This window comes from Phyllostomus discolor, chromosome 14, assembly GCF_004126475.2.
Source record: "Phyllostomus discolor isolate MPI-MPIP mPhyDis1 chromosome 14, mPhyDis1.pri.v3, whole genome shotgun sequence".
In the NCBI taxonomy this organism is placed as follows: Eukaryota; Metazoa; Chordata; class Mammalia; order Chiroptera; family Phyllostomidae; genus Phyllostomus; species Phyllostomus discolor.
Window position 1 is genome coordinate 39674065 of NC_040916.2, and position 13994 is coordinate 39688058.

A 13994-nucleotide genomic window follows, 5' to 3' on the forward strand; every position below is an offset into this window, starting at 1 on the left:
CTTCGCTTTTCAGTAGTATCTTCCTTGTTCAGGCTCTTAGGTTTGACCTTGCTTTTCTATGCTGAATCATTTTCCATTTCTTCCAACTGTTCTTTTTACATACTGTAGTTTGGATTATAGAGAAGCCTCCTGACTTCATGGAAGATAGTCTGTCTTTGTTGTTTCCCTGGTTATTTTTGGGGGTGATTTGGAGGTGAAAATAAGGCAGAGATCTTTCTACCATCTTGAATCTGCAAGTGTCAGCTTATCTTTTAAGTATATCTTTCACCTTTTCATCACACGCACTCAATATTTTAGCCATCTGAATATTTTCCATTCTCTGTATGAAGCATGATCTGTGGATCCTTCATGTTCTTGGATGAGTCTAGAATGCTTATTTCCCTGTGTTTGTCTGATTAATTTCTATTTGTTTAGAAAGGCTCTATTTTGTTCTCTGAGAAGGATTAATTTTTTATTACATCCCCCAAGATTTAGATAGATGTTCCTTTCTGAATTCCTGTAACATTTTTGTCCTATTCCTAATAATAATTCAGGTAGAGTTATCTATCTCCTGGTCTAGGCTATGTGTGTTTTGAAGGTGAGTTCACACTTATTATGGTTTGTGTAATGATGTAGATGCTCAATAATATTTATGGAATAAATAGACCAGGCAGCTTTTATTATATAATCTTTTCGGTAATAAGTTAAAATGCATACTATAATATCAGGTATATCATATTACAGTAAGTTCTCACTTAATGTCATCAATAGGTTCTCAGAACTGCAGCCAAATGGTGTATAATGAAACTAATTTTACCATAGGCTAATTGATATAAACAAAAGTTAAGTTCCTATGGCATCTCATCAAAATTATAATGAAACAACATTGAATAAAATGTCATTTTCGAGGATCTGCTATAGTTTCTTCATTCATTTATTAAAGTTTTTGGGGGGGTTAGGGAGCAAACACATACTAAATGCTAGGCACAGCCAACTGAAAAGCATATAAGCAAGTACATAAAATAATTGCAGGTAATGGTAAATGCTAAGTTATCATATTTTATTTTTCATATGTGTAATATGTTATTTAAATATTTAATTTTAGGTATCACTGCTGTTGATCCAAAACACCGAGAAAGAAAATAAAGTAAAAGAGTTAATATCGCAGCTAGAGGAATCCGGAGATAAAGTTAATCAATTAGAAGAAAAAATCAGTAAGAATTTATGTAATAAAATGTAACAATGTATCTTATGTATTTCTCTTGTTATGTTTTAATTTTTGGCTTTCATTACAGTTTTGTTGTGATGTTTCTAGTGCTATAATTCCCAACTTGGGGTGAACCAGGTCAAGTGAAGCATAATAGAATCACTTACACAGGTTTTTCAAAGTACATATGCTCCTGTTTTCCCTTTTCGTATTCTCACTTTCTTTAGTTCAGCTCAGTGCTCTATGAAAACAGGGACATGTGTCTTTTTGTCTACAGATGCATTCAAAAAACAACGCCTGGCACATAAGAGGCACTCAGTAGGTATTTTATGAATGAATAAATACTCTGGGAGCACAGTGGAGGGAATTGTTAATTATTTCTGGAGCAAGACATTTGGAAAGGCATTAGAGAAAAAAACTGTTGAACCTAGACCTTAGATGACTAAAGGATTATGAGACAGTTAATTGTAGGAGAGGGTGTATGCAGAAGAAATGGCTTGTGCATGTCATGGAAGTGTGAAAGTTAGGGTATATTTGAAACACTAATTCGTGTGTCTATATCTTGATGAGACTGGAAATGACTTTTGGATCAGATTATGAAGGATCTTGAATGTCATGTTTAGACTATCTTATTGAAATTTTTCAAACGTGATTAAGTGGTGTGCGCTTGGTAGGCATGATACACTGAAACACTGCACCTTTTAGAACGTCATAGGGCTCTCGTGGCAGTTTTCACTTTTCTCTTAAAAATCTTCTCTTTTTCACTAATTCTCTCTTTATTTGTTTCTTACCCACTATGAACCCTTCCATTTTATTTTCAGTTATTAAGATCTTTAAAATGTTATTCTTATTTTTCAAATCTGCTGTTATACTTCATGTAGCTTTCAGTTTCTTATTTTAACTACTAAGAATAGATTTTTGATAGTTGCTTACTGATAATTCTTTCTTAAATGTTTGTGAGCTCATCGTGTCATTTGCTTTTTTAAAATATATAGTTTTATTTTAATTTTTTCATTTTCAATTGCAGTTTACATTCAGTATTATTCTATATTAGTTTCAGGTGTACACCATGGTGGTTAGACAATCATATGTAGTTATTGCAATAATATTGGCTATATTCCCTATGCTGTAATTTATATCCCTGTGACTATTTTGTAACTGCTTTCACTTGTATCTGATCATTTTTATTCAAAGTACCTTGTTTTCTTGTGTGTCTTACTGTCTTTGACTCCATGCTCATTTTTCCTTGCAAAAATTATTTGTAGGAATAATTTATGGCCCGTTAAGTATATAGGTAACTCAACCTCCTCCTGGGAGGATTTCTATTTACTTTTGCCATGTACATGGTGGCTCTACCTATCTGGGACAATCTAAGTCAGTTTCCAGGCTTGGGATCCTTAGACCACTCAGGTGATACGGCCCTGGGCTGGCTTGCTTTTGTGAGTTGGCTTACTTTTGTTTCCTGCTTGTAAAAAGAATGTTCCAGCTTATTGCACAAAAGTTTAACTCTTGGGCTCCCTATCTTATAAGTCTTTGTGTGTTCATATTTCTTTTTCTCACCGAATCATGATTTCAAATCAGAAGTCCAACTTTGCCAGGATCTGCAGATCCCCTCAGGACAGAAGTGTCTGTGTTTATCTCACATCTTCAGGTTTCTGTTTCCCCTTCACATTTGGCCTGATAATTTCTTGCTATTTTGTCAGGAGTTGAATGATTTTTTTATTACAATGTTTTGACATCTTTTTTTTAAAGATTTTATTTATTTTATTTTTAGAGAGGGAAGGGAGGGAGATAGAGAGAGAGAGAGAAACATCAATGTGCGGTTGCTGGGGGTCATGGCCTGCAACCCAGGCATGTACACTGACTGGGAATCGAACCTGCGACACTTTGGTTCGCAGCCTGCGCTCAATCCACTGAGCTACACCAGTCAGGGCAGGAGTTGAATGATTTTTGATTCTGAATTTTTATATTTGATTCTGAATTTTTATTCCTTTCTAAAGGTATTTCTAGAAGTTTTATTTAGTTTATAAACCTTTTCCTTACCTATTTTAGTTTTTAAAGATTGATATAGTACTTAGTTTTAAAAAATCCACAATCAGTAATTCTAGTATCTGAAGTATATGCAGATCCATGCCTGCTGTTTATTTATTCTGCTGACTCTACTCAGGATGCTTCATTTCTTCCTGTGGGTTTGATTGTGACATCATGTTAACTTCATGTGTGGAAACATTTTAAGGCCTGGATTGGAAGTACATTTTTACAGAGAAAATTTGCATTTGTAGCTCTGGGATCCTCGGAGAACTCGGGGCACTTCTAACTAAGTTTAGGCATGAAGCCTTCCAGAACCTTCACACAGCATGCATTCAGTTTCCACACATGCCGAAGGACTAGTTGGTGATAAGAATTTCCCAGATTAGACGTTTAGTGACCAGACTATATAAACAGTATCACAGTGGACACTGCAGTGTTTAGTTATAAGTAGTGCATGTGAAAAGTAAGAATATACTTTTCCTCTCTCTAGATCTACTTTCCCTATTTTTCCCCAGAGTTGGAGCACTACCTCTTTTATTTCTACACAGATTTTTCAGGAATTAAAAAATACAAACATGAAACATCATTCTGTTGCTTAACATGCTTCACTGTTTTTCATGGTCTTTATGACTTACGAAGCTTACCTTTGAGCAAGTCACATAAATCCTGTTAGGATCTTATCCTTATTTTCTTTCCAATCATCTGCTACGATTTCTCCCTCATATGGTTTTAATGCTATTGAAATACATTTCCTTCCGACCTCGGGGTGCCTCATTCTGCCTCTTCCATTTTTGCTTTTGTACATGCCTTTTCACTTGTCTGTGGTCTTCTTTTCTCCTCCAACTCCCATTACGTTTATTAGTTCTTACTGGCTTTCAAATATTTCAATTCAGCTGTCACTTTCTAGAAGTCTTCCTTGAACTTTCCATCTTTATGTCTGTCATTCCTTAACTTTGACCCTTACTGGTCCTATTTGACTTAGATGCCCCCTCTGTGTATATTCCCAGAACTTCCAGTGAGTACCAGTCAGCACTTACCATTGATTTTTTATTGTTGGCCTGCCCACGCATACTGTAAATACCATGAATTTTAAGATTCAGTTTCTAGTATACACCACCACCACCATCATCAACATCATCATCATATTTTTTTAATCCTAACAGCAACCTTTGAAGATACAACTAACTACCATTATTCTCAATTTCCAGGTGGGAAAAGTAGAGACAGACTGACTGGTTAAGTATCATGCTTAAGGCTAGGTAGCTAGTAAGAATGATTTGAACCTAGGGAAGAGCATGAACTTCTATTTTCCCTTTTTGTTTTTATGAGATTTAAAAGTGAATGCACAGATATAAAACACAGAGACTAGTATCTGTAAACATTAGTATTTAGTAAGCATTAGCTATTAAGTGGAGTCACCAACTTTTATAAATAACATTTAAGTAAATATATTTTTTAAAATTAAAATAACAAGATAGTAATAATGAAAATAAAATCATGAATAATTTTACCATTAGAAGATAAATTACTTTTAATGTTCTTGTGTATATTCTTACTTTTCACATGCACTATTCATATAAGTACTATTTTTAACTTGCTCTTTTTATTCTATGATTTTTATAAATATTTATCCAAATTAGTAATCCATATATAAGGTCTCTAGTGTCATTTACAGTAGCTATGTTGTACTATTATGTATGTGCCACAGTAATTTAATCCGTCTCCTGTTGGATGTTTAGGTTGTTTCCAGTGTTCAACTATTACTAAAAATGTAGCACCAGAAATCCTTATATATTCACCTTTGAGCGCTTGGGAGATAACAGCCTTGAAAAGTCAATAAAAGTTGACAATGACTGCCGTGATTGTTGTGGCTCAGTTGGTTGGGCAGCATTCTGCAAACTGAAAAGTCACTGGCTTGGTTCCTGGTCATGACACATGCCTAGGTTGCAGATTTGGCAACCGATTGATGTTTTTCTCCCACTCTTTCTCCCTCTCTTTCTCTAAAAATAAATAAATAAAATATTTTTAAAAAGTTGGTGATTCTAGCTGGTGTAGCTCAGTGGATTGAGTGTGGGTCTGCAAACCAAAGGGTTGCTGGTTCGATTCCCAGTCAGGGCACATGCCTGGGTTATGGGCCAGGTCCCTGGTAGGGGTGCACAAGATGCAACCACACATTGATGTTTCTCTCTCTCTTTCGCCTTCCCTTCCCCACTCTCTAAAAATAAATAAATTAAATCTGAAAAACAAAAACAAAGGTGATTTTTAAAAAAGTTGATGATAACCAATATCAATGTATCTATATTTGCACAATTTTTCCTCATTTTGGAATATCTAATGGAGAAAAATAAGTAATTGCTACAAATTATTTGTTTTTGTATTTTCTATTAAATACTATGTACCTTTGACTTTCTTTTTCAGAATTACAGAATGAAAACTTAAAAGAAACAAATGAGAAGCAGGATAATTTAACATCAGAACTCGAAGATTGTAAAATGTCTTTGCAAAGAAGTGTGGTATGATTTAAAAACTGATTAGTGTGTGATAAGTTTCACACTGTTGATCAGTCATCAAATATTGAATGATAATACCATGTACAAAGACCCAGAACTTCAATTAGAGAAGATACAGTGCCAGTCACAAAATGCTTTTAGTTTAATTAGAGACATTGGATAAAAAAACACATTTAAAACATAACTAAAATGCAAGACCATGCTTGGTACCAACAGTGTGATTCAGGCAAAAACTGCTACAGTAGTTCTAGGAATTGTAGGAACACTGTGGGGCTGAGTTGGCCAGGAAGTCTCCGTGGAGAGGTTGGGGCTATAGGTGGGCTTTGGGAGAATGGTGAATTGAGAGGGAGTAGTGGGTGGGATGGGAGCGGGGAATGAGGGGATAAGGAGGGACAGCAAATTACAGAAGCAGATGAGTTTAGCCTGTTTTCTTCAGGACCTTGGATCATAGCTTTTGTTTTGTACTTTCTTTCATTTAGACTACCCAAAAGGCTTTAGAGGAAGATTTACAGATAGCGACAAAAAAAATACATCAGATCACTGGAGAAAAAGAAGCTCAAATGGAAGAATTTAATAAAGCTAAAGCTTCTCATTCATTTGTGGTTACTGAACTTAAAACTACTATCTGCAACTTGAAAGAATTATTGACAACAGAACATCAGAGGTAAAAATATTTCTTACTTAGCTGAATAAAAATGATTTACTAATATTCAGTGCCATTTTCTATTCATCGTCAACTAATTCCTATAACAACTGTAACCAAGTGTTTTTTTTTTAAATGTATAAAGTGGGAATACATTTTACAAGTTGGTATTGGGTAGGCACGTATCCCAGGGAAGGATAGCAGGCATTCTCTAGGATAGTTCCCATGCATGCTTTCCTTAGAGTCAAGCTAAATGGATAAGCAGCTGATAAGTGCTGATGCAGCGATATGATGTATTTAATTAAATTGGATTATTATTGGCTTCATAGGAATAATGGGGGAGTGGGGTTTATTTTACTGGGGTCTGTAACCTTCTTTCTGATTTATAAAATTAGCAACTAACCTGGTACAAGGAATGTGCTCAAACATTTAAATTAATAGGTTAATGAATTAATGAATATGATTAATTACAAAAGAAGCTATTTACATTTAATCTAAATAGCAGTGTGTCTAAAAAGAGTTAAAAACTTGCTGTTTTTCACTACTTTATATTAAGGAAAAATCCATATAAAGCTGTGTTAAGAGGCCTAGGCAATTATTTTTGTCCCATTAGCATTAGGGTTAATGAGGATGAAAGAAACAAGTGTCTCTCTGAAGTCATGAACTGAGCCTCGTAGTATTTCTTCTCTACTGCATGTGTCTGATAAAGGAAGAAAAGCCAACTTTCTAGTTTAGCTAATCTCATAGATTCTCGGATTAACCGATCTAGTTGATTTTCAAGTTTTAAAATTGGAAGTGATCTTGATGTCATCTGTTCCAATTACCTCAGTTTTATAGACAAGGAAATGGAAAACCAGAGGAGTTAAGCCAGTTGCATAACTTTCATATTTATATTGTCCCTAAGACAGAATTCAGTGTAATGGTAGTTACATACTCAGTCTCAAAGTTCTAGTATGCATTAATTTGATTTTCATACAGCCAAGAAGAGATAAATTGTGAACATAGGCTTAAGGTTTTATGTAGATTAAGTACAAAAATGTATTTATAATAGCAATATTTTATTTTGAAATATGAACAGAGTAGGTACTCAAAAATGTTTAATAATTGAATGAATGAATCTGTGCTAATGTATATTGTTGCTAAATTGCACTAACTTTAGTTACTAGATGTATTCTGATTAAAAGAATGTTTTACATTGTAAACTAATAATATATTTTACAAGATTGGAAAAAAGTGAAGATCGCTTGAAAATACTTACCATGGAACTTCAGAAGAAATCAAGTGAACTGGGTAAGGTTTAGAGAATAATATGTGTACATAATATTATTAGCCAATTCTAAAAATATAAACACTATTTCAGAATAAAATATAGTTTCTCCTCTGTCATTTACCAGTAGTGATTATTTGATGATTTTTCATTTGATTTTTCAAAGATAGAAAATTTAAACCTTAAGAAAGACTATTCAGTTTACTATGCAGTTCAAATCTGACTAGTCTGTACTGCAAAGTTAGAGCCATCTCGTTGCCTAAGATCAAATAGTTTAAATATGAGCTGTCTTTTCATTGCTCATTTAAAGAGTGAAGTAGTGCATTCCAAGTTAGACAATTGTAAATACAAAATCTTTGTCAAATAATTTTTTTCTGTTTCTTTGCTTTGTACAGTTTGCTTTGCTTCTTCCTGTGTCTCCAGTCTTTAAAAAGTCTGATATTGCTCTAAATAGGTTTTGCTCCTGTAGTCAGTTTTCTTGTGTTTAGACCTGTGTTCACTTTCACTCTGGGTATGTAACAGATTCTCCCTCTAGTGTTACCTGTTGCTGCTGCTGCTGCTTAGGATTATTAGATATTATATGAGGAGGGACCCTGAAAAACCCTGAAATTTATTTATGAAAAATTGGATATTATTGTTACATGTTTAAACTTCAGTCACCTTCAAAGTACTCTCCCTTTGATGCAATACACATATGGAGACTTTTTTCCATTGCTCAAAAGAGTTTTTGAACGAGTCCATTTTGATGCCTGTTAGTCCTTCTGCTGTTTTTTTTTGTTTCACCTCTTCCATATTGGCAAAATGTTTCCCTTTGAGGACTTTTCTCATTCGTAGGAAAAAAAAAAGTCAATTGGGTGAATAGGAAGGGTTCAGCTCTGGGGTCATGCCATTTTTGGTTAAAAACTACTGAACATTTTACTGTTCATAGTTTTGATCTTTTTCTTAGATAGGCCCCTTTAGCATTTCATATAATAAGGTCCTTTAACTTGCCCTTATCTGGGAAGCACTTTATCTGCCCTTCCATTCTAAATGATAACTGCTGGATAGAGTAATCTTGGATGGAGGTCCTTGATTTTCATGACTTTGAATACTTCTTTCCAGCCCCTTCTTGTCTGTACTGTAAAATGACAACAAACTTGCAACTATCGACAACTGAATCTAGACAAAAACAGAAACAAACTAAGCAAACAACTAGAATAGGAACAGAATCACAGAAATGGAGATCACATGGAAGGTTATCAACAGGGAGGGAGAGGGGGAAGAATGGGGGGAAAGGTACAGGGAATAAGAAGCAAAGTTGGTAGCTACAAAGTAGACAGAGGGAGGTTAAGAATAGTATGGGAAATGGGGAAGCTGAAGAACTTAACATGTATGACCCATGGACAAGAACTAAGGGGGATAGAAGGCAGGGTGGGTGGATAAAGCGGAGGAAAAAAATAGGACAACTATAATAGCGTAAAATATCAATCAATATTGCACAAAATGTCAATAACATAAAATATCAATTGATATTTATTATCAATAAAATATACTTTAAAAAACTGCTGAACATGCAGTGTGGTATGGGCAGATACACTTGTAAATCACCCATCATGAAATGAGCACATTGAAAGAGTTTTCAAAAAGAATTCACTGAAGCTGAACCCGGCTTCTTACAACAATGCCAGCTTGTACACTGATGCAGATGGGTTCCTATAACACTCATCTAGTGGGCGGGGAGCCTGTACTACAAGGGGCCTGCCCTCCAGAAGATAATTCCAGTTTTTTTGGGTCCCTCCTCATATTGACATTAGATAATGTAACTGTTGAATTTATTAGATCTTACTCTTCAGTTAGCTTTGGTTACATAATTAGGAACATAATAGACATGGCCTTTGTGCTAATGAGATCTACTTGGGGAGACAGAAAACAATCACAAACAAATATTTAATTACAAATTGAGATAGGTGCTGTGAAGAAAATGAAAATGATGCAATGGAAGAAAATACAATAATAGGGCCTAATTTAGATTTGGCAATCTGGGATAGCATTTAGCTGAGACCTAAAAAATAAGTGAGATTTAGTTTGGTAACCCATGTGGCTTGGAGAAAGCGCTTCAGTTAGAAGGAAAAACACATAGAAGTGTTCTGAGGTATGGAGGAGCTTGTTTAGTTTAAGTGACTGAATGAAAGCCTTTGTGACTGAGTATAACAACTGGTATGAAAAGAGGAATGAAATGAGTTTGCGGTGATAAGGACCAAATCAGGAATTTTGATTTTATTCTAACAGTAAAGGAAAGCTATGTTAAGATTTTAAGTAGAGATTTTAAGTTAGAGAAATGACATGATATGGGTTAGGGATTTTTTTGTAATCCTCCCTTGAGGATATATTTTTACTGATTTTAGATAGAGAGGAAAGTTGGGGGTTGAGAAGAGAGAGAGAGAGAAATAGAGAAACATCAATGTGGGAGAGAAACATCGATTGGTTGTCTCTCATATATGCCCTGACTGGTGATTGAACCCATAGCCTCGGTACGTCCCTTGACCAGGGGTAGAACTCACAGACTTTTGGTATGTGGGATGATGCTCCAGCCAACTGAGCAACCCAGCCAGTGCTGTTTTTAAGTCATTGTAAGTTCATTATGGCAGAAAAATTTGGTAGTGGGTGAGGAGTGCTGGTAATGAAGAAAGAGTAAAATTAGAGAAACTGGATTGGAGGCTTTTTGAGCGCTACAAGTATGAGAGGAATGGTAGCACACTTCTGTGAGCATTTGATGAGCCCATTAATCTAAGAATGTTTGTCTGTTTTCAGCTCCGAACTTTTTTTTTTTACTTCTTCTAGTGTCATTGTTCTCTCTCTGTAAGTCCTGATAGGTGGATTTTGGACATTTTGGATGTATCCTTTATGTTATAAATTTTTTTCTTATACTTTCTACCTTTTAGTTCTTTTCTGGAGAATTGGGGGAAAAAGATTTTTGACTTCCCCCTGCTAATTCAATATTTAGCTATGTTTATTTTGCTATTTCTGAAATCTTTGTTGTCAAATTTTAAATTTCCAAGAGCTCTAGGTAATTTATTTCATGAATATAATATGCTGTTGGAACATTAATATGTTACCATATTTAGCAAAATATCTGCTTCTGTTTGATTTATTCTTCTTGGATTTTATTTTAGTTATTTTCTTCATAGAACTTGGTTCTCTCTTCATGGTTTTGCTTTTCCTCACTAATTATTGATTCTCAGTTGTTTGCTCATCTATGTATTTAAGAACCCATCTTCACCCACATGTGTGTTAAAATCTGCCTTATCTAATTATAGGGGAGGGATGGGAGGTGCCGTAAAGAAGGCTGGGCTTGGTAGCTTGTCTTTTGGGCATAGGAGATGTTATCTTGCTTAGAGATCATGAGCTGTGTGGGACATTGCCACGTGCCTTTGGCTCCAGTTCCCAGAATCCTTGATTTAACCTGAGGTGGATTGTGTGGTGGAGATGTGGTCACCTGGCCTCGTTTCACATAGTCTTCATTGAATTACTGTGATTTTTACCCCTACAAGGAATCCATAACTTTTGGGGTTGTTAGTGGTAATATGTCTGTTTTTTTTTAAATGTTCACATTTAATCACATTCATATCTTTTTTTTGGTCTTTAAAAAAAGTCATGTGATTGGGGGTAAGAAAGAGTGTAGAGACATGCTCAGTCCACTATATTTAACCAGTCGTTGAGTTTTAAAAAATCAATTTTTTTGACTGGTAAATACACACTATAATATACAGATGATGTATTGTAGAGTTGTATACCTGAAACCTATTTAATTTCATTAATCAGTGTAACCCCAGTAAACTCAATAAAAATTAAATAAAGATGAAAACCATAAAAACAGGATAAATATATAAAAATTTAACTTTAAACTAAAATGAAACTTTGTGGTTTAAATAAGCTTTGCATTTGCCAAGTTTTTCTTTTAGACTCTACACTGGGATTTCATATTGTGTAGATTTTTCTTTATAAATACTGTAGGCAATTATTACAAGTATTTTGTTTGTTTTTATTAACATACAGTTATATCTCTGATAATTAATAACTGTTAATAATGAAGGAGAGTGTTGCAGATATAACAAAATTTAGGTCACAACTAGACATCATTTGGGACTTTGTGGGCAGTTAAAAAATGTAAGGAAGGAGAAAAAAGCAGGAGGTATGGGCCGCAAAGATTTTATAATTCATTGGCCTTGTGTTGAATTTGTGGAAGTATAGAAAGAAAAGCATTGTTAAACATTATTATTTAAGGTGACAAGAAGGAAGGGGGTCAGCAAAGAAAACAGGAACAGGAATTAGGAAACAAGAAATCTGAATAATGCAAGGTCTGGAAAATCAAAGGGAGAAAATTAGAGTGGTTAATAGTATTAAATGCCAGTATCACAAATGGTTATTAGTGATCTTTGAGATCATAATTTTATTAATTTAATGGAGATAGGTATTAGTTATGCATGGGGGTAAGAAAGAAGTTTGTAGATAACAAATAGGAATTTGCCAAACAAAATTGAGATTTGACTGTAGTGTAAAAAGGCAGAAAGGTCAATCAAATACTTTTGTTTTATATTCAAAGAGATGTTCAGTCATGATGAGGGAAATGAAAGATTACTGTACAGAGAGTCAACGTGTATTGACGATAGAGCAACTAAAGCCTCACAGGGGATGGGAGCATTGAGACCAGAGTACAGTTGTTAGAGTTAACTGGCGTTGAGTGGATCGCTTCTTTTAAGTTTGGAGTGAAGATGAAGAGGCCAGATGTGTAGAGAGGAATGACGAGTTGTGGGTCACATGTGCCGAATGATTACATTCCATACAGATTGATTACTTATTTTGTTAATGAACTTTGGGTTCATTTGGTTATGGAATTAACTTTATAGAAATATTAATATTTGTCCACTCTTTTTTTGTTTGTTTCTAATCTATTATTTCTATATAGTTCTGTTTGGACTACCTCTATGCTTTAGGGCAGTGATTTTCAACCTTTTTCATTTCATGGCACACAAACAAATTACTAAAAATCTGTGGCACACCAAAAAATATGTTTTCTGCCAATCTGACAAAAAATATAATTTGTTTTCATTTACACCGGATGGCTATTATGTTGGCTATTGTCATTTTTTAAATTTGACAGTCTAAGGGGAAACAGGTCAGTGCCCTTGACGGAATAGGTCTTGCATGTTTTAAAAATTACTGTGACACATCAGTTGAAAATTGCTGCTTTAGGGTACTGTAGTTGCATTAATCCATCTCTTTTAGTTTCCCATTTCAAATGGTATTATTCTTATTTCTCTTTTTTTAAAGATTTTATTTATATTTATTTTTAGAGAGGGGGGAAGGGAGGGAGAAAAAGAGGGAGAGAAACATTAGTGTGTGAGAGAAACTGATTAGTTGCCTCTCATATGACCCCAGCCAGGTATGGAACCTGCAACCCATGTTATGTGCCCCGACTGGTAATCAGACTGGTGACCTTTTGGTTTGTGGGACAACACCCAACCCCTTGAGCCATATCACTCAGGGCCAAATGGTATTATTCTGATTTCTTGTCTCTCCTTTCCTTGTCTTTTAATCCAGCTTTTAATACACTTATATTCTTTTCCTTATTTTAGAAGAGATGACTAAAGTTAAATATAACAAAGAAGTAGAACTTGAAGAATTGAAAAAAATCTTGGTAAGTATTTCATTTCTATTAATATACAACAATTACTTTTCAAATTCAGTGACTTAGACTCTTCTAATAGATGTTTTATGCTAGTGTTTTCAGCTAAAATATAAAGAATATTACCTGTGGTTTTTAGTAGAGCCACATTCTTTTCTATGCTAATATTTATACATCTTGACAATTGTCTTGGTGTCTTTATACTATTTGAACATGTGTTGATAGGTAGGACACTTAAATAAGATCAAATATGCATGCAATGTAGCTGATTTTAAATTTGGTATGTTTTGAATACCTTTGAGCCACAAAGCTGCAATTTTGAGAAGTATGTGTATGGTATATATTCATACCTGTTTAATATTCAGGTAGAATTATAAATAATAAATTTGTTCTGATAAGGCTTCATTATATTTTAATTGATTTCAGTGTATAGAGCATGAGTTGGCAACCTTTTTTTTGTCAAGAACTAGGTAGGAAATATTTTAGGCTCATGGGATATATATAAAATGTTAATTCTTTCCTACTCCTTCTCCCCCTTCATGTCCCTGTACCTACCCCTCTCCTTGTCTTCCTCCTCCTCTCCTTTTAATTTAACAACCTGATAAAAATATAAAAACCATTCTTAGGTCAAGGGCCTACAAAAAGAAACTGCTGCCTGGGCCAGGTAGCTCTGTTGATTAGAGCATCATTCT

At 34.5% G+C, this 13994-nt stretch overlaps 1 protein-coding gene across 1 annotated transcript in view; it reads left to right on the forward strand.

Annotated features, from left to right (window-relative positions):
* The window catches only part of SYCP1 (synaptonemal complex protein 1), an 82151-nt gene that overhangs the window by 25494 nt on the left and 42663 nt on the right, over positions 1-13994 (forward strand). The window contains exons 11-15 of the mRNA XM_028503146.2: positions 1085-1193; positions 5636-5730; positions 6207-6391; positions 7593-7660; positions 13253-13314. Coding sequence (XP_028358947.1) covers positions 1085-1193; positions 5636-5730; positions 6207-6391; positions 7593-7660; positions 13253-13314 — 519 coding nt within the window. The remainder of the gene's footprint in view (positions 1-1084; positions 1194-5635; positions 5731-6206; positions 6392-7592; positions 7661-13252; positions 13315-13994) is intronic.